This window comes from Trachemys scripta, chromosome 8, assembly GCF_013100865.1.
Source record: "Trachemys scripta elegans isolate TJP31775 chromosome 8, CAS_Tse_1.0, whole genome shotgun sequence".
NCBI classification, from domain to species: Eukaryota; Metazoa; Chordata; order Testudines; family Emydidae; genus Trachemys; species Trachemys scripta.
Window position 1 is genome coordinate 69,615,528 of NC_048305.1, and position 27,124 is coordinate 69,642,651.

At 39.6% G+C, this 27,124-nt stretch overlaps 1 protein-coding gene across 2 annotated transcripts in view; it reads left to right on the forward strand.

Moving 5' to 3' along the window:
• The first annotated feature begins 18,958 nt into the window (after nucleotides 1–18,958).
• COL11A1 (collagen type XI alpha 1 chain) overlaps nucleotides 18,959–27,124 on the forward strand; it is a 240,885-nt gene continuing 232,719 nt past the window's right edge. Inside the window, exon 1 of one of the 2 annotated variants that reach the window (XM_034778961.1) lies at nucleotides 18,959–19,560. In XM_034778961.1, coding sequence (XP_034634852.1) covers nucleotides 19,446–19,560 — 115 coding nt within the window. In that variant the 5' untranslated portion in view covers nucleotides 18,959–19,445. The remainder of the gene's footprint in view (nucleotides 19,561–27,124) is intronic. The other variant, XM_034778960.1, reaches the window with a different exon arrangement.

Below are 27,124 nucleotides of genomic sequence, written 5' to 3' on the forward strand. Positions count from 1 at the left end.
TGGGGGTGCAGAGGCTGCAGGGCAAGGAGGAGCAGGGCAGGCAGGGGCATAGAGGCTGCAGGGGCAGGGCAGGTGGGGGGCGCAGAGGCTGCAAGGCGAGGAGGAGCAGGGCAGACAGGGGCATAGAGGCTGCAGGGGCAGGGGGGTGCAGGGCAGCCGGGGTGTGTGTGCAGGGACTGCAGGGTGAATGGGGAGCAGGGGTCATAGAGGCTGCAGGGGCAGGAGGGCTGCAGAGGCTGCAGGGCGAGTGGGGAGCAGGGAAGCACTTAGCAACCCCCAACCAAGATCAGAGCGGGAGGGAGGAGAGGGAATGCAGGGTGCTCAGAGGAGGGGGCAGAGTTGGGGAACGGGTTGGAGAAGGGGCGGGGTTGGGGCGGGGCCAGGGGCAGAGTTGGGGCAGGGCTGGGCACGGGATTGGGGCCCTGTGGAGTGTCCTCTTTTTTAAATGTTTGAATATGGTAACCCTACCCAGGAGGTGGCGGATCTCCCAGGTCTGTGGGGAGAGGAGGCTGTGCAGGCACAGCTCCAATACAGCTGCAGGAACTTGCTCGGAGCATGGAGGGGAAGGGCTATGAGACGAACATGCAGTAGTGCCATGTGAAACTCAAAGAGCTGCGGCAGGCATAGCGGTAGGCATAGCAGAAAGCAAGGGAGGCAAATAGTTGCCTCTTGTGCAGAGCTGCAGACATACTGCTTCTACCAGGAAGGGGTGGGCTCGGGGTGGTGGTGAATAGCCCCTCCTACTGAGCTCTTCTTTTAGCCGTGTGTTCATAATGCCAGCACAATACCGAAGAGCAATACAGGATCCATGCTTTCTGCCACAGATGGCTGGCTTGTAGGTTACCAGGGCAGTTGAAAAGTGGCTGGAAACCTAGTCGGATGCCTATGGAATGATGGGATTGAGAAACCTGCATTATGTGATGCTGAACCTGACTCATAAAGCATTGCAAACCCTTCCTGTAGCAATGCGAGACTCACCCCTGAGGCACCTCCTGATGGTTTCCTGGGAATTAACTCTTTTTCCAGCTCCGGAGTGCCCTCTGTAGGCTGGTGTACTGCTTGCCGCTGGCCCCCATGTCCCTCCCAGGCCCTGGTGCCCTTTACACAGGGGTTCTGCCCACTGCAGCAACCCCCAATCTGGGTTTCCCTACTCAGGGGAACCCCCAACCCCCTATCCCTACCTCGCCTCAGTATCAGGCTACTGCCAGTCACCATCTAGCGCCCGTTCCTTGGGGCAGACTTCAGCGTACAAGCCACTCAACGCAGGCAAGGGGGTTTGGACCTGCTGCCTTGGCCTACCCTTGGGCTGCCCTCTGCAACCCCAGTACCCTTCTGGGTCTTTAACAAGGCCTATAGCCTGGGGGGTTTCCAGGCCAGAGCTCCCCAGCTCTGGCCTTCCCCAAGCCCTGCACCACTCCTAAGCACCCAGGCCCTTCCCTCCCTAGAGACAGTGAGAGACTGACTGCTTCTGGCCCAGTGACCTCTTATAAGGGCCAGCTGGGCCCTGACTGGGGCATGGCCCCAGCTGAGGCTGCTTCCCCAATCAGCCTTGGAGCTGCTTGCCCCAGCCACAGCCCTCTCCCAGGCTGTTTTTAACCCCTCCGGGCAGGAGCGGTGTAACCACCCTGCTACACTTCCCAAAACACCCTGTGGCCAGTTCCACAGTGGGATAGCTACCCACGGTGTGCTGCTCTCTGTGTTGATGCAAGAGCTGCTACTGTGGATGCGCTCCGCCAACACAAGGATCATAGTGTAAACATGCAAGAGCAGTTTAATTACAGCAGTGGCAGTGCATCGATGTAACTTTGTAGTGTACACATAGCCTCAGTTGTATACAGTGATAAATGTAGTTGGAGTGTGAAAAAGCAATTATAGGGACTTAGGGAGGAAAATGCTAGAACGGCGAGGGGGAAACCTTATTGTATTGACAGGCACAGTTGTGACCTGTGTTATGTGATGGCACAGGTGAGTAATAGGCCATAAGGCACCCCCTTAATTTTCTGTGGAGGTTACCTGTATTGTGAGTCACAGCTGCTTCCTGGGTATACAGGGGTGAAAGGAGTCTTGGCTAAACCTTGCCCAGTGTGCTGACTGACATTGCTGAGCCGGCATAGAGAGGGAAGTAATCTGCACCACGTATAGGACAGCAACAAGAAGAGAACCAGGGTCTACAATGTGGCTCTCTGAGTCACAATATGGTCCCAGGTGTCCTTCTGCAGCAGCACATTTATGTGCTATCCATTATTCAGGGCCTGTGGCAAAGCCACAATTAAGCCCCAAATAAACATTATTAGTACCACAATCATATTATATTAAGCAGGGTACTCTGTTTTCCTCTGCTGTAATCTAGTTCTTCTGTTTTAATAAACTACCCAGGCCTTTGATTTTATCCATTTAGGAACCAGATTATTGAGCATCCTGCTTGTTATCACTTAATTCAAATGTAAGATTGGAATGGTTACTTATTCCTTTTAACCAAAACCTGCTTAGCTTCAACAACTGTTTCATTTGCTTTCACCACTACAGAATACTGAGGCAGGAGTCTACTAATCTGATTCCTTTATTTTCTCTTTTCTCAATCACCTTTTTTTCTCTTAGTATCATTGTAAGAGTACATAGGGAATAGCTGCTCTAATGCAGACACAAATAGTTGAATGTAAAAAGTCCTACTTTGCTTAGCGTGCAAAACATATACAATCAAGTACTCTTCTGAAAAGAAGAGTTATTACATGTGGTCTACTGTGGTTTCACTTTTGATAATCTTTACTTTTTTTTCCACATAGATAATGTAACAATGTGCAAATATCTAGAGTGATTGAAACATTTTGCTTAATTTGCCACCTCAAGCATGAAGATATGTAAATAATAACAGGCTGAGGCAATGAATATAGTATTTCTAGCATGCATTTGTTTATTTTCTAATCCCATTCAAAATTTATAATATCGCAAAGATGTCAGAATATTTTGATAATCAGTAACCTGCATCTGATTAATCAGAACTAAGTATTTTCTCACCCATTTCTTGATCGACATTTGATATGGAAACTCAATGTACAATCAAAATTTCATATAAAATGTCAAATTATTAAACACTACCACATTATAAAGTGAGTCATAAACATCACCATTTGTAGTGCTCTTTAAAGATTCCAGAATGATCTTTTTATCTACAGAATAAAACAGATACAGGATGGACAATGGCAAGGTAAGTTTTCCCATACTTCCTACCAACATGCTTCATCACTGATGAAGAGGGACCACATCTAAATAGCTCAGTTTATATGCTATTCAATCCTTAGCCTTCTAAGGTTACTAACAAAGGTATAATATGGTGCCAATCACTGTAGTGTATGGGCTATTCTCTGTAATGCTGATCTGAGATTTTTTTCATGTTCATTTCACAGTGCCCTAGAAGTGAACTGCTCTGCAACTCACTGCAAATCCCTGAGATGTCCATTCCCATTGAATAATCTCTTAGAATTGTACATGTTTTTAATATGGACAAGATCTAAGAACTCTTTTAATTCAACAATTAAATGCTATTTAATTCAGAATAAAATAGCTAGAATGTTAACCAACTAAGATAACTATGTCCATTAGTGTATGCAAATTTCTTCCTTATGTCATGAATTAGAGCTAGTCAGGCATTTTTCAGTGAATTTGTTAATAAAATGGCTTTTTGACAAAAATGGAAATTTTCACAGAAATTTTTGTTGGCAATTTTGTATTTTGCTAAAAATCTCTTCCCCCCCCCCCCCAACTTCACTGGAAAAGGAGAAAGAAGTAAAAAGAAATAAAGATTAAATGAGGATAGGAAAGACTATCTCTCTTTTTTCCCCCCTAGCCTTTTATCCCCATTTACCACTGGGGAAAAAATTAAGGGAAAAGTTAAAAAGTTAGAAATAGTTTTTTCTCATTTTCACTTCTGTTACATTTTTCCAGTGAAAAAGTGGGAAAAAAAAGCTTAAAAAGTGAGAAGAATTTGGCAGAAGAATGGAAGTCTCAAGTTGCCACCTGTCTGACCATTGCCAGATGGTAGTGATTTGCAAACATCATGGCAGAGAGAGTTTTTAAGCAGAGGATCTATATGTAAACCTGAAATGTAAATATGAAGATCCAAGTTATCTCTGGATCATAGCTCTTGTTGAAGTAACATACTGTAACAGTTATAAAGGAACCATTTTGGGCTATGTTAATAATAGGCCAGTCATTCCTAATAACATATTGGCAAGAGACATAATATTTCCAGATGAAGCTATTGCTCACTGACAATGATGTATGGATTATGGGCAAGGTTCACACTTCTAATGAGAGAATTATTGCCTACTTCCTTCTAAAATTAAAAATAGAATAGTTGAAAAAGAAAGGAAGTTAACAAGCACAAAAATATTTTAAAAAATGTACAGCCTGGTTCTGATATCACTTAGAGATATATAAATCAGGATTAACTCCATTTCAGTAACAACAGTGTAAAACTAATATCCATGTGTAAATCAGGCCCTTATGGTCTGAATTAATTTTCTCCCCAAAGAGGTTTGTGGTCGAGGTTGCTACCTTGTCTTTTGCTATCTTCTTTTTCTGCCATAGATATCACAGTATATATGATAAAAATATATTGGTATGTGTAGAGAGTGAGGAAAGGGAGATGGCTGCATTACTTATCACAAGGGAAATCACAATTGGCTTATGCAGGCCATGCTAAATAACTTGTGATAAAAACTTTATCCCCCACCAGATCTGTGTTCTTTCTATAGCACAGAAATACTACTTTTTTGAGAGAGAGATTAAAATACTTTTATACTATTTTTCATAACTCTGTGATTGCAAAGCCATGATGCCGTAGTCTGCTGGGTCCAATTGTCCAACTTTGAAGGGAGAAGAAAATAATAGCTAAAAATATTATTAACTTGTAAAATTAACTAAACTGTTTTATGTTACATAAGAATGTTAGGCATTTAAAGTTTTGATATCTCTGTACCTATTAACCCAGTATAAATCCCCTTTTCTAAAGGGATAAATCTCTCATTCCTCATTGTAAGGTGTCAGCTCTAATAGATTTTTTTCTAGCTCTAATGGGTTATCTGACTGCAAACCTAACACTGGCCATGGACTTAATAATGCCCATCCTCGGCTTCAAGTGAGCATAATTTTGAGGAGAAATTCCACATTTGGCAGGAAATTCCACATGTGGCAGATTCTTGTGCCATTAAAACAAAACAACAACAAAACAAAAAAACAGTTTGGAATGTTAGCAGCATTCCTCAGGGAGATGGGCTAAAAAGCAGAATGCAGGTGAAGTCATCAACGTTGCATGATAAATCATATTTATCACATGGCTTGGCAATTTATCACATGGCTCCTCAATTCATCACAGGATTATATCACTACATATATTGTGATGGGGAGACAGACAAATAGATGGATGTCTTTAGATCTGGATTGACACAGAAACAGAATTAGTTGCTCCAGAGGAGACTCTTCTCATAGTCATGGATGAAAGAGATCTCTTGACTGTTACTACAAGATCGATCAGCAGCTTTAAAAAGATTAAACCATGAAATTTAAGTGGCTCATCTAAAAAGTGTGGCAGGAATTTTGTGCCTGTGCTAAGCTGGATCTGCTGGTTTCTTTCAAATAGATTCCAGACTATCATGATGGTTAGTTGCTCCTTGTTCTTCACAACTCTCATTGTGGCGTCCCATAAGCCCCAGTCCTTTCCCCCTTTCAGTATACATAACTGAACAGAGCTCCTGAACTCCTTTGGACTTGTAAATATATATTACTCCTTTAACATTACTTCAATACATTTTGTGGAGGTATGTGATAATGTCTTTTTCTTTGTGCATCAATGTTTTAACAGTCGGAAATCCCCAGGGTATACTTCACCAAACTTCTTTTTGTCAGGTACAGGGTGAACTTTACCTGCTACTGTAAACTGGTCTTTACAGGTCAGTTTTACCAACTCACTGCCAGATGTTACCAGACTCCATTAAAATTTTTCTTAAAAGGAAATACTGTTTGCTTTATTTTTTCCCTTTATGGATCAGACATAGGGATTGTTTGATCTCTATTTTTATTAGCACTTGAGATTTTATTAAAGCTATTTTTTCCAATACATTTTTGGAAACATTGGATTTGATTTATCTACCACATGATGGATATAGGTGCACACAGTTTAATCTTTCTAAGTAATAAACTGAACTTTAAAGAAAGCATAAGGTACACATTTTCTGAAGTGGGCGAGTTCTGCAATGCAGGAGGAAGTGAAGCACTGAATGAACCTCTTTCAAAAGGAATCCTTCAGAAACAAGCTAATTCCTATCCTGCTGTCTTCAGCATAGAAAGCAGCCACTGTTTCTTAGACCACACCATTTTGTTTTTGGGGAGGGGTGGAAAATACCCTTTTGAAGGGAAAGCTGCATTCTCTGCTTGCAGCCCATTCCTCTGGCTCCTACAGCTGAAAACTAAACAGAAAAAGTGGGTAATGCAAACTTGTGGTCAGGCCTGAAAGTCAGTAGACTGTAGTGGCTTGACATGTTTGATTTTGCACTGTGCATTCTTTCATTCTCATTTTTATTGTCTGCTCTTTCTAGGTGCTTTCAATTTTATGAGTATCTGATGTGACAGCATACCATTGTGCTCTCAACCACAGTTTTTAAAATGTTCTTTATTGTTTAAAGTTTCCTCTTTCCCAATGTAATATTTGATTAAGTTTCACAATGGGATTAACATTACCAGTGCAGCTAACATAAAATAAATAGTAACATCATTTTGCAGGGTAGCTTTTATGGATTTTTTTCTTTTTTTAGTACAGAAAAAAAAGTTTTCCATCTGAGTTGTGCAGTAGAATTTGGAGGAATGCATGCCATGATAATTCATGTCTCAAACAAACAAAGGTATGGGTAGAAGCCATCACCGCCATCCACTACTTTTTATAATAAAAACCCATCTTCAGAGTCTCCTAAGGGATTTCCGCTAGAACATACTCAGAAGAGGGGGAGGGGGGCAGAGGAGCATGCAAATTCCTCACAGGCTAAGGTAAGCCATAGGGGAAATGGTGCCTGGGAGATAAAATAGTTCAGAAAAATCAACTCCAACAGAGACAAACAGAGTGACAGACCTAGAGGCAATTCCTAAGTCAGCAACTCTCCTGCTTGTGTAGTCTGCCATGAAGCGTAAAATGCCTAGGTATTTTCATCTGCCTGTCAGATGTATCATTATTCTCATTCTTGTCAAAATGCATCTCTCCTGTAACGCTCATCTTACATCCAGCTTAGGTTGTAAAGGCAATAGGCCAAATTCAGAACTCCACTGAAATCAATAGAGTTGTACCCAGTTATATATAGGGATGAATTTGGCCCAATATATATATGAAGTACTGGCTACATTCTATTCCTAGTGAAGTCCGTGGCAAATTCCATTGAGTTCAATGTGGCAGGGATTGGCCCTATAGAGATGTGATGATTTCACATAAGTAAATAAGGCAAGGATGTGGGTTTACCTTGCCCATAGTTTGAGTTGGAGAACTCTTCACTAAAGTTGTAGCTCCCATGTGTTTCCTGCCATTCTACATACTAAATATAGCCTTGAATTTTTAATCAACATGGGCTTGGGTCATCCTTTCCAGCTGGAAAGGGTTCTGTGAAAGACTGAATTATATTTTCTAGGGAATAGTTACAGGGCCCAAAGAGGGACAACATATGTCTCCCAAGCCACCCAGTCTGTGGCTCTTCCACTTGTGTAGACACCACACTATTTAAGCACCCTCTTCAGGGTGCAGAAGAGAGAGAGAGGGTGCTGCAAAAGCTGTTGGCTCGCTTCACATGGCAGGGGAAGTCATATGCAGAGGATTCCCTCCATGCACAGATCTGGGGAAAAGATCCTATTCTACTGAAACAATATCCATTTAATCAAAAATCCACCAGTGAATTAACTCTTTGATTGCTTTAGATTAACTTTTTTAGTTTGTCATTGATTTTTTTTCTTTTTTTCCCTACAACTCGAAGCTGTAGTACCGCAAGTATTTTTCTTTGACTTCCCAACTTACAGAATTAGCAGTAATCTATGTGGAACTCATGTTTATGACAAGGAAAGTGACCTTATCAAATAAATAAATAAGCAAAAAATACAACAAAGTGTCCATGATTAAAAGTTGCAAAAATGGGGCTATTTATGGTAATTACATAGGACCTGATCCTACAAATACATAGATTTCAATTGGATGACATGTGTACTTAAAATTAAGCATTGTGAGTTCGCAGGATCAGGTCCATAGCTGGTCTGCAGATGCAGAAAGGAATAAAGTACAGCTCAGGAAAGCTGGCAGCAAGATATAGAAGAGAAGAAATGGTGAGTTTTAAATACTTAGGGAATTGTATATCATCTGAAAAGATTCTTGAAAAGACAGCTAAACACTATTTTACATATACAAATTAAAAGTAGATGCTAAATCCCTATTGCCACAACATTTCCCAGTTCTGAAAAACCAGTTGCCCACAACATGGTTGAGACAGCCCCTTAAAATTCACCTCTAGTGGGGCTTGTAGACTCTGGGAGCAGCCTGGTGTTGATGGCAATACCACTGAATAATCAATATTGTTTGGAACCCAAATGTTAATATCAGAATATTATTTTGTAAGACATAATCTTTTTAATACATGACAGTAATTTAGTGCAGATTTACTAGATCAAGTCACATAAACACTCTTTGAAGAATTGTCATTATTTAGTGGAGACAGTGGGCATCAACTGGGACACAGAAGATTCGCCTTTAATATGTTATAAAAGTATCATAGCAGCCTTCAGGTCATAAGTGACACATATATGTTATGCATGCCACATAAATGCCTAAAAGCTGACTTCTCTAGAAGGTGATGGAATCTGTGTTTGCATGGTAACTACCACAATGGGGCCTGGTCCATGACACTACCGCAATACAAATAAAGAAATACATCATCATAATAAAGGTATAATACTTCAGCCTTAATTTTACCAAAAATATTTTGATCAAGTGTAATAATATATTGTAAAGCGTACACTATTTATTTGTATTTTACAATGTTTAGATTATTTTAATGTACTCATCATCAGCATTTAGTGGTTATCCACTGGGAACCTGATCCTGCATTCATTACTCAGTCAATACACCCACTGAAGTCAGCATCAGATTCCAAGAGACTTTTTATTTTCTTTCACTCATATCCATGGCACTTTCAAAATACAACTAAACAAGAAATAGCTACAGTGTACATGATGAAAGGTTCTGACTCTGCTCTTGTTCTTACACTCTAATTTGCTTTGATAGTTTTCACACAGCTTGTAAAATACTGTAAGCATGCATTTAAATGAAAAAGTAAAATAATAAGGAGAAAATGTGGGTTGAAAAAAGGAAATTTGGGAGATACTCAGACATACATGGAAAAGAGATGCCACAGAATTAGTACATTTTGCAACTTGCTTTTATGAGCTGGATTTTGCCACCCTTGAGCTTACTTCTGAGACTACTAATGAAGTAAGGTAGCATATAGTGTGAGTAAGGGTGGCACAAACTGGCACAAAGCCTTTGCTACCACTGCCCTCAAAATACTGCAGTAGAAGAAGTGGAGAATTTTTCTTGAGAGTCCTATGATAAAGTTATTGTAGCTCTCAAATCAAAGGAAAAGAGATCAAACAATTAAAAGACATCTTTGGAACTGTTAATTTCTTACCTATTCTTGTTTCTTAAGGGCAGATTCTCATATACTGAAATTCTCATAGGTCAATGCTATTATAATTTATACCAGCTGAGAATCTACCCCATAGTACTTTAATTCTAAGTGTTAAGAGCTTATAAATCTAACCTTCCATATGTCTCATAAAAGGATTTGAAAAACTATGATGGGACTTAAATTTCCTTAAGTGAGACTCCAAATGTAAAGGCAGTTTCCATTTTTACTACTTCAGTGGGACTGATGTGAGTAGGTTAAGCTAGATTTGGTCCTATATTTTAGAAATGTTATTTCTTGAGTCTTTTACTTTTTCTATTCAGTTTGCTGTTTTCATTCCTCCAGTATTGCTGTCACTTAAGTAGACCTTGTCACTCTTTGCTTCAATATAACCTGCTACAAATGAAACTAATTATTTTATTGTTTGGGCAGTCTGCCCAGTAGACAGCAGGACTTGGATACCTGCCTTGCCTTGTACACATGTGTTAGCTTCACATTTTTTCAACAAAGATGATAGCTTTCATGATGTTGACTCAAATAAAAAAAAATTAATTGAAAAATGCTGAGCAACTGTGATCTATGTTTACAGCATTCATCCTGAGCATTGCTTTGAAGTCACAAGGAATGAACGAAATAGCAATCTACATACTGTTTCTTTAATATAACTATATCATGGCCATAAATCTAGACATATTTCCAAGGAACAGTCGAATTGGACCAAGGATCTTCCACTGCTCTTGCTCATTCTTTTGTCATTCTCGTTATGTTTTTCAAGTTATGTTTTATGGGATGCCAAACTCTCCTCTTCAGCTTATGCCAGCTTCAGAGTTCAATAGACACGGGATTTTTGCTCAGTTCATTGTAGAGACAGGGCCCAGCTATAAAGTTTGGATCCAGATTTAGATTTTCTTTCAAAATTCAAAGATGTTTGAATCCATGGTTTTCCTTTAGACTCATCTCTAGTTTTATTTCTGAACTTTATGGCAAATATCAAGTTGTTACTCTTCACATATTGTAATGAATTAAAATAAGTGGATTAAACAATGTAAGGAAGGGATGCCTCTTACTTAGTACCTATTGCTTGCGGGCTCCAAGGCCTGCACCCTGTCACCCCCAGGCTTCAGGGCCACCCCATGGCTGAATCAGAAAATGTCATAGAAGTCTTTGAAAGTCATGAAATCTGAGACTTCCATAACCTCCATGATATAATCTTATCCTTAGGCATAAATTAACATGCCTTTGGCTACTCACACTCTTCATCCTATCCCTGTCATCTTTTCCCAAAATTCCATGAGATTGGGATTTGTGGGTGATATGGAAATAGTGAGTGTGCCATACAGATGCTACAAATGAAGACCCATTAGTTTATGCCTGCAGTACCTCTGTGTGTGTTGCGTAGGCCACCAGTAACCTCTGTGCACTCTACATCATGCCATATAAGGCAATACATGAACAGGGCCTATAAGTGGTGCACTGGGTTTTTCACTCTGCACATCTGAGTTTATACCCTGCCAGAGGACATGGGTGAAATTGAGTTTTGGTGTTTAGCTTCTGGTCCATAGTTTAAGGAACAAGATAATAAGGGCAGAAATGATTGATGAAATCTTAGCTGTTGATAACAAGATAATCTAGCAATTACTGCTGAGAGTCCTGATCATATCTAAAGTATTTCACAGCATAGGCAAGTTTAATATTGGAAAATGTTGAGTGCAAACCAATGAAGGCAGCAATAACTCAAGCAATTAGAGATCACTTCGAATCCAAAAACTATGTGCCGGACATGTCTAAAGCACAGTATAGATATTTAGTTAAAGGAGAGTTTGTATAGCACTTGTTGGATAGCTTTAGAAATGGCACCCCAAAACACAGATTCTTGACATTTTTGGCACATAATGGCAGCACCTTAGTTTCTCAATTTCTGTCTAATTTTTAATTACTGCTTCAATCTGGGTGTCTCACTTAACTGGAGTGTTAATTTGGGAGAGATCTGTCATCCCTAATATGTCATGTTTTAGGAGACATTACAGTAATGGACAATATAATCTGTCTGCTTTTGAATTAAGTATAATTATGGTGTCAAAAGAATATGAGCTTCATATGAGTTCTGCAGACTCAAGGCAAAGATCCTGTGTATGGTTTTATCCCTATAAAGAAGAAGAATGGTAAGCTCCTGTATCAATAACGCTATATTATATTATAAGTAGCTATAGGTGAACCTCAAATGATTAGGAAGTTTGGCCAAAATAATCACGAAAAAGTTTATCCACATTTCTAGAGTCTGTGAAATTGGGATGGAAATCTTATCTGATTTCTGGTACTTCCTGCTGTTTATCAGGATGGAAATACTGTGAGAATAGATATTTGGTATTATTTCAACAACTCCACTGATAGATAGAGCTGATGCTGGTTAGGGCCCAGTGAGCCCTGGAGGGCCTGGCAACATAGGAGGATAGCAACTGCTTTGTGAAAATGGAAGGAGATGACCTGTTCTCTGTGACAAAAATGTCAATAAAATTAAAAGGTAGTGTGTGTAAAACTGTAATTTGACACATCCTAATGTATGGAACAGAGACTTGGCCAGCCATTAGAAAAGAAATCAGTATGCTCTCCAACACAGAAATGAAGATGTTGAGATGGTCAAATAGTTGAACACTCCATGATTGGTAACAAAATGAGATTGTAAGAGGCCTAATGCAGGTTGCTCCAATTGAAGACAAGTTGAGGGAGGCTTGGCTGCGTTGCTATGGGCATATCCAGTGGAGACATCAGAGCTGTATCGGTAGGATGGCTCTTGCAATGATCATAGATGGAAAATAACCAAAGGGTAGACCAAAGACTTGGTACATGGACCAGATATCAGTGGACATCAGAGAGACCAACTTGCATGACAGCCTGGCGGATAACCAAGAGTTTTGGAAGAAGGCTATCAAAGTCCCTGATTTCAAAAGAAGGGAACCGACAAGAAAGAAAAAGAAACAGCCCAGTTGTGTCCATATTCCCTGCCTTCCATCCATTTAGATTGTAAACTCTCCACTGCAAAGATTGTTTCTTTTCTGTGTTTGTACAGCACCCAGCACATTGGGACCCTTGGCTTTTGGGTGTGATTATATATAAATATAAATATTTACTACTACTACTAAGTGACCTAGGAGTACAAGTCACATTGAAAATTTCCCACTGACTTTTGAAAATCAAACCCTTTTATCTTTTATTGTTCTGTAACTAGTTTTTTTTCTCTCTCCTTTCTCTGCTCCTTTTTATACAGCCTTTTCTATGTGGAAGACAACACAAGTAAAATCTGAGTATGAATCCAGCATTTAACTCTATGACACTCCAGTGGGTTTTAAATTAGGTAATATGAGTTTGCTCATCCTGAATAGTAAAAATTATCTGCTGTAGTATTATGAACAGAGAAAGTTGCTTTAGTGGCTGATTCTGTTTGTGATGTATTACAAGCTTCAACCCCACATGACTGCAATAGGGCAAGACATGGGGACAGATCCTGACTTTTGTTGTGGGGCATGCTTAAGTGGGGAAGAAAGCATAGGGAACAGCAGTAGGGAACGAGTCCACATCAGTGTGCAAGCGAGTGCTAGGAAGGCTGACCCACTTCCATGCTGGCTGATGTAACCCAGCCCTAAGCTGTGGTCTGAGAGTTAGAGGTTGCAAAGCCCATAGCCAGTTTGCAGACATGGTACTATCCATAACATCCACTAGCACTAGGGTCACATCCTGTGCTTTTTCAAAGAAGAAGTGCATGCTCCCCTTTGTTATGTGGATGCCAAACCCTGAACCAATCTGCTCTGTGCCAGCAGGATGGCCCTTTTAACCAACACAGAACTGGTACAGCCTTGCTCCCCCAGTTCCAGAAGGATGGTCCTACCAAATAAGGTGGCAGGATTCACCCAGAGGAAAAAGAGGACTACTGAAGCGGCAACATGCGAAGCGTAATGTTTCTTGTATTGTGTTCAACATATTTTCAAATTAAATCCCATGGATGAATCAGAAATTCTACTGAACTTGCAAGGGAGCAGATTCAAGCCCCTAAATAAGCATTGGCTTAGGGCCTAAATCTGTGACTTGAAACCAAAGGATAGAGTGTAGGAAAAGCTTGTGTTCTTTAACAATGGCAAGCTTTTATGTTAATATGATTATTTTCATTGCTTCTTCAGGCAAACCATCAGGAAGTTTGTTGCTAGATCATTTATTTTTAGCACTACCCAGTATTCCACACACTTCAACAGACCCTGACTGCCACAACACTGTTCTAGAAACTTTAGTCTGTCTGCTGAGGCTGCCAATAAGGTTGCCAATTAGTGCCCATTGCATTTTTGTGATTTGGACACTTTTTCACCAGGAAGAGAGGGAAGGGAGAGAAGGGGATCTTCTTTTTGATGAAAAATTAAAAAAAAAAATTAGACAAAAAAGAAAATGTTTATTTTGGTCTAAAAGCAATTTTTCACTGAAAACTTGTTTTGATTATTTCTTTTTGACAGCTCTGATCTGAAAGTGCTTTATAGGAGTTGATGATGATGATTATTACAGTTTTTACAGATGGGGAAACTGAAGCAAGCTGCAGTGGCACGATAACTTCCAATTCCCAGTCTTGTGTGTATTTCTGAAAAGAAATAACTAGGAGTGAGTGTGAAAGTAGATGTCACTGGTTAACTTTTCATTGGAAAAGTTTCTCTCTTTTAAAAGAAAGCATATTTTTCAGTATGCCACTGGAGTTTGTGACAATTTTGTATACACAAATATAAATCATTTTTAGTAATAGAGTAAGTAATTTGCTTCATAACTTAAAACTATAACATAACCTAAAGCTAGAACTACTATTGGATAACCTGGATACCCTGTAATACAATAACACTAAGATTCCTTGTTTTGTGTGTATGTGTGAGTGTGAGTATGTGAAAATATCCCTCTCCTTTAAAAAACACAAGAGGAAAGTTATCAAAAGGCCATGGGATGTCACAAGAAGCAGACCTTGCTCTCTTACTAGAAGAGGCCATTTCATTGGCAATAAGTAATGTAGCAAGCAGGCAGAGTTGTGAAAAGAAGAGCATTATTAAACTTAAAGAAAGGGCAGTGGTTAGATGCTGATACTCTTTCCTGGCCACTCCCAAGAACCTATCTAGACTTGCTATACTTTATCTCTAGTCTCATACCAGTATACGTTCCCCCTGAAATCTGAGCCTCTTTTTCCAGTTCTACTCATCGTACTACAAAAGTGAGTATTGCAACAGATATGTTCATGGCTTAAAAGTCAGCATCCCCCAGTCTCCGTCTTCTCTATTAATTTAATTTGGATATTTTTCTTTTGGTTTGAAGTAGATGGGTATTTCAGGTATTTCAGCCCTGCCCGAACTCTCTTGCAGATCAGCATTTTATTTAAGTTTTCTCATATGTCTTGGAAACTCTGCTAAATTATGACACTCCTGAAAAACAAAATATCTGTAAACTACTGTAGGAGTCTAGAGGCACAAGAATGTGAAACTGCTACTGCAGGCTTCTTGTGAATTAGGTTAGGCTAAGGAAACACATTCTCTTCTCAGTACTTTCTAACCCCTCCCCCCACTGTCCAAAAATACAACAATGACCCATCTGTGTACATAAAAGAGAGCAACTCCTAACATTTAAACATCAACTAATCTGCCACTGCTGATGTATCAAGGACAGCATAATGAATGTCAGAATGCTAGTCATTCTTTTCTCTATAATCTTAACCTGATGTGTAAAAAGGCATAAAAAGCCAGCAGAAAGGACAAATACACAGAATAACTTATGGATCACACTTTGCTTTAACATTTTTATAGCACATTAAGCGTCTCTCACTCGGTTATTCTCTCAAAGGCTCTCATGTTTTAACTCCCTCTTTCACATCCAGAACTATTATGCTCATCCTGAATTAACCTCTGAATAGTGGGATTTGCTACCTAAACATTTTAAATAATTATTTTATGCCTCACCAAGTCTATCTATTATTTAAAATATTTGTATTCAACAATTTAAAAAAAATGTCAAATATATTAAAGTCATTTTCTTTCCCGGTGCCAACATTGTAACTAAAATGTTAACTACTTATACCTAAAAAATACAGGATACAAATAAAACAACAACAACAAACAGCAAATTCAAGTCAGACATTTAATGAAGTTGCTAATGATGAGGTTGTTTACTTCAAGAAGAGAGTAATAGTTTTAAGCATTTAAATTGTGAAAAACTTTTCAGAACATTCTTGAGTTTATATATGGGACTTGATTGAGCAACTGCTGGTCATTTTGTGTCTGGGAAGCCAGACACTCAGCATTTTATCTGGTAAATTACCCACCTGGTAAAGATCTTATGGGTGGGAAACAAAAATCAGAAAAGGAACATTCTGCTAGGGCCTGATCCAGAGCCCAGTGAAGTCAGTGGGTGTCTTTCTGTTGACTTTACTGGATTATAACTATATGAAGGGAATGGAGAATGTATTATTCTTTAAGCCTTTGCATTGCTGATACAGGTTGTCTAGGTGAGCACTGCAAACATGGCCCACAATAACTCAGGTGTATTGTCAGAAACGGCTTCCTTGTCAGGTTTTGTAGGTATCTATCATTTTTTGCTTTCCTATAAAAAATGCTTCCTTCTCCTTTCTGGCTCAGGGGAAACAATTTCTAAGGGATGAAGATGACCATGTTGGAAATTGTACCTTGCCTTTCCTCAGGCTCTTGGAAAAGGCCTGTAATTTTAGATGGAAGAAAGATAAACACACAGGAAATGGCTCCTCCCATCTCTCCTCTGGTGTTGTCCAATACAGAACAAAATTTGAGAAGTGCCACTCACTGACTGGGAACTGCTAACCCATTTTAAAGTAAAAAGAATATTTTGAATGTTTTATTTAATTTAAATAGTTAAAGAATTTTAATTGCTTTTTTAAAAATCAAATGAATATGCTGGTTATGAAATATGTTTCTGTTTCTCTGTCTCTCTCTGGTTTAGAGATGCGATGATCAAGTGGGGCTACATCACTCGCCCCAATACCTATGACTGCAGCAGAGAGCTTCAAAATATGAAGCATCTCCTGGGATGCCCACTGCTTGAATGTGAATGAGCTTCCAGTGACCCTGCAATGACTGGGCAACTGCATATGCACAGATGTGGCGGGAAGCAGTATGAGAACACAAGAAGAGGACTTAAGCTGATAACATGGCATCCAAGCAGGGATGTCACAGAGGCAAGCTGAAATGTAGGACTAGATGCAGGAGAAATGTTGCTGACAGAGAGAAAGATTTGTAAATCATAAATATAGAGATGATACTTGGAGCCATGTAAGTGGATGAGATCATCCAAAGATAGGATGTAAAGTGAGAAGGGCAAAGGCCCCTGAGAACTCCCACAGATATGGGAAGGGGGAGAAGCACGATCCACTGAAAAGTCACTGATGCTTATCTGTTCTAGGAAGGTTCTAGCACATCACTGAGGGCAATATAAATAAACAATTGAATATATAATAATAGTTATTAATTCCTTGCTTGTAAGTAGCCATATTTTATAAGATAACTAGGTTCATTGTTAGCACTTTGTAACTTAACCAGTTTTTGAAACCAAGTATTTTGTTTTTAGAATTTCCAAGGTTTTTGTTGTTGTTTTGGTTTGGTTATTTTTCATCTTTTGACTTCAGTAAAAGTCTCCACATGGGCATAGCAATCCACCCGTGAGCTACATATTGAAGAATTGGTACTTGATAGCTATCACTCTAAGACAGATAAAATCAAGTTTTTTTAAATATATTTCTTGGAGGTTATAAATCCAATAGTCCTCCAGTTCTCCATTGAGTCTTTTAAGGGAAATGTGGTAAATAAAACAGGAATTTTTACACCTCTCCCATCCAATTTAAAATAAAATATGTAATACCTTATTTATTCTGCATAAAGAAAATGGGATGCAAAACCATTTTTTTCCTTCACAAGTCGCCTTTTAAAATTCAGAGTGCATTTACTCACTAACTGAGAGTAAAGGCAAGTAGGATTTAGCCAAATGTATGTGTTTAATGAAGCTCTCCTTAAACCTCTGCCATTATTTATTGAAGTTGAGCAGTTAGAGTGGCAGTGTGGCCCAGCAGATAGATGACTACATTAGCACTCAGAAGACCTGGGCATTATTCCTAGCTCTCACACTGGCCTGCTGAGTGACCTTGCCAGTCAATTCACCTATCTGTGCCTCAGTTTCCCTAGCAGTAAATTAATGAAGATGATTCTACCCTTTTTGAAATCTATGCATGAAATGGTGAAATACAATAATACCTACTGTTATATAATGCTTTTCATTAGTAGATCTCAAAGCGCTTTACAAAGGAGATAAGTATTGCCATTTTCTGTGATAAATGTACAGTAAATAAAAGGGTAAAATGCTATTAAGTTCTGAAATTTACTCCCTTTTGTATTAAACTTGTCATGCTTTTTCTCCCTAGTAAAACATAATTTTCTTGGAAGCCATTATTAAATTATGTGATTGTTAAAACAGTTTTCATTTTAAAAGATAAATTAACTTGTTTTGAAGCATAAATATACCAATAATAAAGACACACTTTACAAATCCCATATGTACATATGACTAGAGCCATCAATAAAGAAAAGTCAGTTTAGATTAACCAGTGCCTTTAAAGTCAGTGAGATAGAATTCTTAAGTGGTTTGGCTAATCTGAGCAAACTGACTTTATGCTCTAGTGACATGTAAATATGGGATAATGTGGAATACCCATATACACACAGACAGTGCAAAGGGAATTTGTCATAGATGGACTTTTAAATGTTGGGCCTCTGCTGTGCATTCTGTTGGTTCCCCCCTTCCTTTGCTTCCTTAAACCTTGCCACACCGGAGTTCTTTTAAATACCCAAACCCTGCCGGGAAGCGTCCAGCTCGTGGGGAGCGGGGAAACGTGTCACTGCACCAGCTCTAGTAGCAGGCAGCGCCTTTTCTGACAGGGACGATCTAGGCATCGATCGTTCTCTAGGCTGGGTTATAACTTCAGCAGCGCAGACCAGTGGGAACCAGGGAGGGCACAGTGATCCTCTGACCCCCTCCCCCGTTCTTCTACCCCCCGCCTGCCCCCTCTTGCCTTCTATTCTGCCCCATCGCCCGCCCGCCTCTCGCGCTTTCTGCCCTGTCCCAGCCGCCCCTCCTCTGCCCCCACTTGGCTCGGGGAGCGGATTCCGGCAGGTCAGCGAGCAGGCTGGAGCCCGCTGCAGAGCGGACTGGCCGGGGCGCTGCTGAGCACTGAGGCTCCCTGCGGGCTGCTCCTGCAATTCCTTTCATTCCCCAAGTATTGATCTGCCCTGGCTGGGCGGCTCGGGGGGCTGGTCCAGCCTGCGGGGCCGAGGGAGGGCGGTCTGTGGGCTGCCGGAGGAGGCGTGCGATTGGCTTCTGACCTGCCTCTGGCTTGTCAGTTTGGGCTCCCGGGGGTGGCTGCCGAGTGCCTCTCGCCCAGCCCTCTGACGGGATGGAGCCTTTAGGGGGATGCCGTGCTCCTGGCATTTTGATTAAAGCCCCTCATCTCCCTGCAGTCTGAAGGCAGGGCACCGGGGGAGGAAGGAGCGGAGGGGGCCTGCACGGAGCAAAGAGAGGGACAAAAAGAAATCCCCTTTGGTGTTTCACGGATGGCTCTATAAGAGGCAGCATCTCTGGGAATACCGTGGAAGGGACGGAGCTGGTATAAATTGAAGGCGCCCGGAGTCCGGTTCACACTTGTGGGCGCCCAGCATGGAGATGCAGAGATGGTCCACAAGGTGGAAAACGAAAAGGTGGCTCCGGGACTCCACTGTAACCACACTCATCACTTTTACTTTCCTTCTCCAGGCTGCAGAGGTCAGAGGAGGTAAGAAAGAGACGGGAGCTGGGCGCTACCAGCCAGCCCCCCTCCCCAGCTGGGGAGGGAAATGCAGGACAATGCTGCCACCAGGTTTTAGTGGAAGACCTGTCAAATTAGATCCCCGTCCTGGGGAGGCGAAAATAATGGGGTGAGGAGTTAGCTCGGGGTGTTAAGCGCTGCTGGGAGCCTCTTTGCACAACCAGATATAGAGGCGCCTTTCTAAGGTGCTGATGATTTAAAGACCCCCACATCGACCTCTTTCTTGTGACTGCGGAAAGGGAGGAGGGGGCGAAGCAAAGCGGGTTTGAACACAGCTCTGTGTTTCCCCCACCACGAAATCCATTTTTAAAACCAACAGATGTTTCTGCGATTTTCAGCTCGATTGAACGTACCAAGTCATTAACCTGATAAAGTTCACCCAAAGTCTTGGCTAAAGTGTAACAAAAGTCTCTGCACTCTCCTCCGAAGAGCGGGGAGATGGGGGAGGGGGATCTCAAGATTTCAAATACTTCTTAGTTCTTCTTTCTCTATTTCTTTGCAAAGATTTTTAATTGGCAAAATTTTTCCAAAACTCAGGGAAGAGAATATCTATTTTAAATGGGCCCTTTGCTAGCCCGACAACGCGCCCTGCCAGGTGGGGTGTGCAGCTCCCAGTTGGAGAGCCGTAACTGACCGGGCGATCGGTTTGGGAGCTAAGGACTCTTACGTGGCACAGCAGGGAGGTCTGGGTGACAGGAGCTAGGCTCAGCACCTCAGCCTTGCACCGAGAAGCGGCTCCCCCCCCCATTCCTTCCCACATCCTTGGGGAAGAATGAGTGGTCCGTTAGGTGTCTGTGGACATGGTTAGCAGGGTGCAATTCCTGGGATCTTGCAGACGAGCGAGAAGCCGCAATCCTCGCTCTCGGGAGGGGGAGCTCAGAAGGTAGGAAGGGCCCTGAGCTCACACGTCTGGGGGTGGGTGGGAAGGGGCGGGGCGCGCAGGGCATACCCCCAGTGCTCAACTGCAAGAGCTGCGCTCCTGCACAGATGCGTGGTAGGGTTAGGAGGAGCAACAACCGTTCCAGAAGCGTCCTGTTTGGGGACCTCAGTTGGAAACCAGAGGAACAGTCCGATCTTATGACCTTAAAAGATCTGCTTGCATATATGTGGAACTACACATATAACCTGGCTGTGCATTCTCCAGTGACTTTGAACTCCTAGCTGAGTGGAAATGCCGCTTCTTCCCACTGCAATCTGCAGTAGGGATTAGGGTCTTCTTGTGGCAACCTTGCTGTTAGGGGGCCTCACAGCCTTAGGGGGCTGATGCTCCCAGAACAGAGTCCTGGTTATGTTTATATCATTATTTGCGACGAGATTTCCCCGTTTTTTGAAGAGAACAGTGGTGTCGTTTTCCACGTTTTGAGTCAACAGTAGTTATGATGGGGAGCACAGAAAGGTGAATAATCAAAGTTTCCATTCAGCATTTTGTACCTGGTCACCACTTGAATTGTGGCAGATCAATCAGTAATTCTGCCCCCTGCTGGTTTCATTTACAGTTTAGGGAGGAGGGGGCCAAATCCATCCTTGCTGCAATTCCAATGATTCCAGTGGAATTACACCAAAGATAAGTCCCCCTCCCCCATCTAGCTGCAGGGGTTTGGGTACTCATTACTATATTGAAACTGAAGTTATTGAATGAGGGATACTGAAGACAAAGACTGGGTAGATTGTTTTTTAAACCTAATATGCCAATTGAATGTGAGCTGGAGATGATTCTTTGCAGCCTTCACTTCATAAGGTGTTTATGAAGACAAAGAAACTGAGTTCTGGGGTTGAATCTAGATTTTAAATGAAAATCTGAACCCAAGAAGCACTGATAAAAATTCAGCGCAAGCTACTTGGTATTTACTGAAATAGCTTTAACAATAACAGGAGCACAGATTTGTGAAATTGATAGATTTACTAAAATAAAACCTGAGTGAAGAATTACTTTTAAAGTTCTTTCTCCATGCTAATGAAGCAAGGAAATATCAGAAATGTAAAATGACAGGGAGCCTCTTAATATTTCCACAGTTTGTGAGTTTTCCTGAAAACTGCTTGACAAGTAACACAGTAGTTTAAATGTTCAGAAACAGGGTATGCCATTTGCTTACAAACTGCTGGTAGCTGTGTGCTTAGGGCTCAGTCCAACTGTTACTGAAGTCAGTAAGAGTCTTTCCATTGACTTTTGTGGCAGTTGGATCTGGACTAATTTCCCAAATGAAGTATTAAGTTATTTCTGAATAGTCTTTTATGTGCTCCACTGTTATTTAAAAGACTTCAAAGATAAAAGAAAATAACATTCGCTAAAATCTAAGACTAAAATGCTCTCTTCAGTGACTGACACTTGAAAGGAGGAAAGAAAATATAGAAATAAAACTTTTGGACACATCATTGCAATGTTTCATCAGAATGCAGTATAAATCATATCTTTGTAACTACATTAAGATTAGACCTGTGATTTTTATTTTATTGGGCTTCTCATAAACTGTCAGTTTTTAAAGCAAATTACACAATGTATTCATATAAAGTGTTAAACTTTATAGTAATTACTTTTTAAATAAGACACATTTCCTTCTATTTAGAAAGACCTCAACAAAATTCCTAAGAGACTTGACTTTTTCTTACAAATTGCTTTAATTTTTTTTTCCATAAAGAAAAATGATAGGTGCCTGTCCCAGTACGAATGAGGCTGGAGAATTCCTTTTTAGGCTCCTGAGGTTCTCCACCTTAAGGCAGAGAAAGCATAGAAATGCGAAGCAACTGAATGGGGAAAACAGTGAAATACATTTTGTCGCTTCAGTGCCCACTAACTTCTCAGCAACTCTTGTTAGAAAATATTTTTGCTTTATAACCTGGTACAAGTAAACAAAATACACTTTTAAAAGACTTTCTTTGATTCCCCCCACCTCCAGCCCCCTCACCTTTAAATACCAAATGTGTTGGCAGTGCATTTGGAATGAATAAACTCATTTAGTCAAAATGGCATGGCTTCAGCACTATAAATTTTTGTAAGGTCCTGGAGTCAATGCACTATTGTAATGTTGATTTAAATTTCATGAGCAAGAAATGAAAGAAAATCAACTTTTTTTTTAGCTTTTCTGGTAAATGGAAACCTTGCTATTCATCAGAGTACAGGACAATTCTGATTGAAAATGTGATTGGTCAGTTATATAAAGAAAATAAATATATGAACTTCTGTTTAAGTAAATCCATGGATGACAGAGTATTCACTCGAATATATTGTAGGTGCTTTATTTCAGTCATCCCATTAGAATGCTCCCCAAACTTCCTTGGAAACCAGCAGGAGTTCTTGGTGCATAAGGACTGGAGAATTGGGCCCATTAAAATGGGAAAGGTGACTTTTTTCTAATATCCATACCCACCTAAAAGTATGTAATTCAGTTTTGAATGCCTATTGGGTCTCAATGGAAATGTAGCTCTTCAGCTTTCTCAAAAGAAAACTGTTTAATGTCTAATTATTATTAACCAATACAAAAATATTGATTTCAAATAGTAACTTGTAAATGTCTGGTCAGATCAGCTTATTAGCAATATAGCTCCCCTGTGCTGTTGACTGGCATGCTGTGTGTTAATGCTCAATTGTGAAATTGAACAATTTTCATGTCTCCTTTAATTTAAAATATAGTAAAATATTTGTAAAAGCCAGTTTAATCTTATTAAAAATACCATAACCTCCAAAGGGTAAAGAGATAATAAATTTCCAAGCTTGAAAAAATGAGTTAAATTGATCAAACCATAAGAAGAATTGTTAAGAATAACTGTTGGTGGTCCCAGCTGAAAAGTTTGTTTGAGTCCCAGGGATCAGCAGGTGAAATGGTCCTATCTTCCCAGAATGTGCTGTCTGACCCTGCATGAATATGTCTGTTTTTTCTTTAGAAATATTGCAGAAATTCTAAATTAAAGGCTTTGTCTTAGACAGGCAACTGACAAAGAAATATGACTGCTATGTATTGTGATTCTGCAGACTCCAGTGCTTTATATTTAATTTACAAGGAGACCTGACAGAGTCCTGAAAGGACAATTCAGGCTATGTCTTTTTACTAGCTCTTTAGTACAAAAACAAAACAAAAAAACACTTCATATTTCCTAGCTTTATTTTTTGTCTTGTTTAAAATATATTATCAAGTCCAATATATATAAACACACAAATGTAACACACACAAGTGATACATATCTAAAATGTTCTATCTGTATCAATCTAGAAGCAATTGTCTGAATTGATAGTCTACACTAAAAAGAAAAAGCTTCCTTAACACAAAAACCTGCTCTTGGCTGTATGATGTTTTCTGACAAATTAAAAGGCTTTGTTTAAAAGAAAAACAAACAAACAAAAAACAAAAAAAAACCACTGGTAAAATTGGCATCTGCAGTATTTGTAGCAATAGGACCTTTAATTCCAAGAAAGGTAAAGCATAACAAAAGAACCATGGCATTATTGCTGAACTTAAGTTGCACCTAAAATGTGCTGGAGCAATTATGCCTCTTACAGATTATTATTATTATTTTTTGTATAGTGAGGAACAGTAGGGTTTCCATGTGCCAACAAGATCAAGAAGTTGCTTTTCTTTTCTCACTAGAGCTCTTTGCTTCTTTTCATAAGAAATTCTCTTAACATTCGTTAATTTATTGTTGTGCTGACTATTTGTTGATAATGGATGCAAATAAATGAAATGGACCTTGGGAGACATCTCTTGTGTTAAGAAAGTAGAGTCTCACAAAGTGATAAAGATTTGCCCTTTGGATGGACATGGAAGAGATGGGAAAATTAGCATTTACTGAAATTAAATGAACACAGATGCATCTGTAAATAGTTATAATTAGAGTACCAAGTTTTAAATACCATCTTTGCAAACTATAAATATAATACATTAATTGTTGATCTCGTTATTTAAATACTAGCAGGAAGTGGCAGTATTTGAGTTCTTTCAGCACGTTATCACATGTAAGGGGACATAAAAACCTTTGTAAATTTTAGGCCTGGGATTTCTGTATATGTCAAAGTGTTAATGCATTCAGCATATGAAATAGAATTTTGTTTGGCAGAACTGGTATTAGGAGTGCATATTGTTTGCTACCAGGTTAAAATCAAGGATGCATAATAAAAACAAATACACAATAAAAAGTACAGATCCTGATCTTGCTGTCATTGAAGTTGATTGCAACTGAATTAAGTTCATAATGACTGTATAATATGGGTCAAATGCTGGGTCATCTTGCTCACTTGAAGAGTATTATTAAACTCTGAGTCTTACTCACCACATGTCCACCTTTAAGGTGAGCAGGATTTGGCCCAACACAAATACTAAAAATATTCTAGCAATCTAAATAGTTAATTATAATTTTGGAACAAGATTATTATTCAAGGTCTAAAGCCCATTTCATTGATGTCAGTGAGATGCAAAACTAGGGGCTGATTTGCTTGGCTTATAGTCATGAGGAGTTGTGCCATTGACTTCATTAGTTGTAGGATCAAATTCTCAAGCTGTGGGACTTTTAAAAGCAGAGCCTCAGTTCCTGCAAATGGTGTAGATACACTGAATTCAATGGGGCTACTCCAAATTTCACCAGTTGAAGTTCTGACCCTTAGATGCCTGTTCTTTTCTTCTAAAGATTTTCTATATATATAGTTGAACATGTACAAATATGCCACCTTCAAGACTGTAGTCTATAATCAGGATATTTTTGAAAGCTAAAAAAGTTTTCGATGAAATACCTCCTTTGTGTATGAAATACCTCCTTTGTGTATCTACAAACATTTGGGTTCAGAAGACCCAATCTCTCATTTTTTATATTTAACTATTAGCCACATTTCTTACTAAGAAAAGGGACACTGTGTCTCTTGCTGTGCTGATCACCATTTTTAGGTTACCCTCTAACCTAAAAAATGGTGCTCAGCAGAGCCAGCATTATGGTAATGAGATTATGGTAATGGAGAAATGATATTCCAGGAATTTAATTTGCGTTTTGATGGTCTCAGAATATCATGTCTGAAGGTACTGTCTCTATGAGCTAGTAGTTCTACTAAAGAACTTTATAGCTCAGCAAGTAAAAGAGGCCTCATCATGTTTAGACAGTGTGAGAATAAATTTTGATTTAATCAACCAATACTCTGATGTATACCAGGGGTAGCTCCAGTGGAATCAATATTGAGCCAAATCCGCATTACTGCAAATTGGCATAAGACTTCAGTGGAATTAAAAAAATTTATACCAGCTGAACAGCTGACCCAATATTGCACTAGTATAAAAATAGCGTAAGAAATCTCAAAGTCAGATTGAGGTAATGCATGCTCTGTTTTAATGAATGCTGCTAATCATATGAAATAACCAATATACTTAGTCTAAAAGAAGGTCTTATTGTAAATAATGAAGAAGCCACTGTTTAGGCAAAATATGTGAAGTATGAATGAAACCTCAACCTCAAAAATGTAGGTTACACTCCATGTCTAGACCATTTTGGTCAGTAATGAAAACCTAAAAGGGTACTCCTTAATTCCTGCAGAAATATTTCAGCTAAATGACTGATACTTTCAAGCTAACATCATTAAAGGTCTGATCCTGCAGTTTATACACAGGCAATTCTTACATTGACCTCAATGTGAGACCTGAGTAGGGTTTTTACTACACGTGTTTTACATTTTTGGGCTCTGCGAAGAGACAATTACTTGTTCATGGTCACCTAAAATAAATCAAATAGCTTCACAGTGTGCTTTCATTTTCTTTGAATTATAATTTAAGAATGTTGAATGAATTAAGAGAGCTCTGCAATGGCCTAACTGCTCCTGACAAAGTCAGTGGTAGAATTCTCAGTGTTGGACTTCTGTGAAACAGTGTTAGGCCAGTTCTGAGTACTTTTGAAAGAGCCCACCTGTTAGTGAAGTAAATATTTAAAGCATTCCTGTATGCATCTGGATAATCTGTTCTTCATATGCAACCAAATATTGAAGTGATCTACAACAGTGTCCTACCCCTCGTGGAAATGCCATCAGCCCCTGGCATTTTTATCTGAATGCTCTTTAAGATAATATGCAATAAAACTGTAGTGATTAAAAGAACTACATTTCTCACCTATAAGTAGCAGTCATGGGTCAAAATCTTAAACCTGGGTGCCTAAAGTTAATCTTTTAAATTCATATTTAGGCATCTAGATAAGGATAAACTGATTTTCAGAGTTGTTGCACACCCTCTCCAACTAGATAATTTAGACTTCATTTCTAAAACTTGAAAATTAACCTCTCTGTGCCTCATTTTCTGAGTCTGTGAAATAGGGCAAATCCTAAATATTCACTTTTGTAAAGCACTTTGGGATGGGCAGATGAAACATAATAAATAATAATAATAATAATAATAATAATAAAGTGTTTATGTTTGGTACTGCAGATTAAACATACTAAGCATTAATATTAATTACTGTTTATGTTTCCTTTGCCCATCACAATTGTCCTTGGGTGCATGTACAACATTAAAAACTACTCCGATATAAACATAAAAAAAGATGAATAGGGTCACTGCATTACAAAACCAGCAAC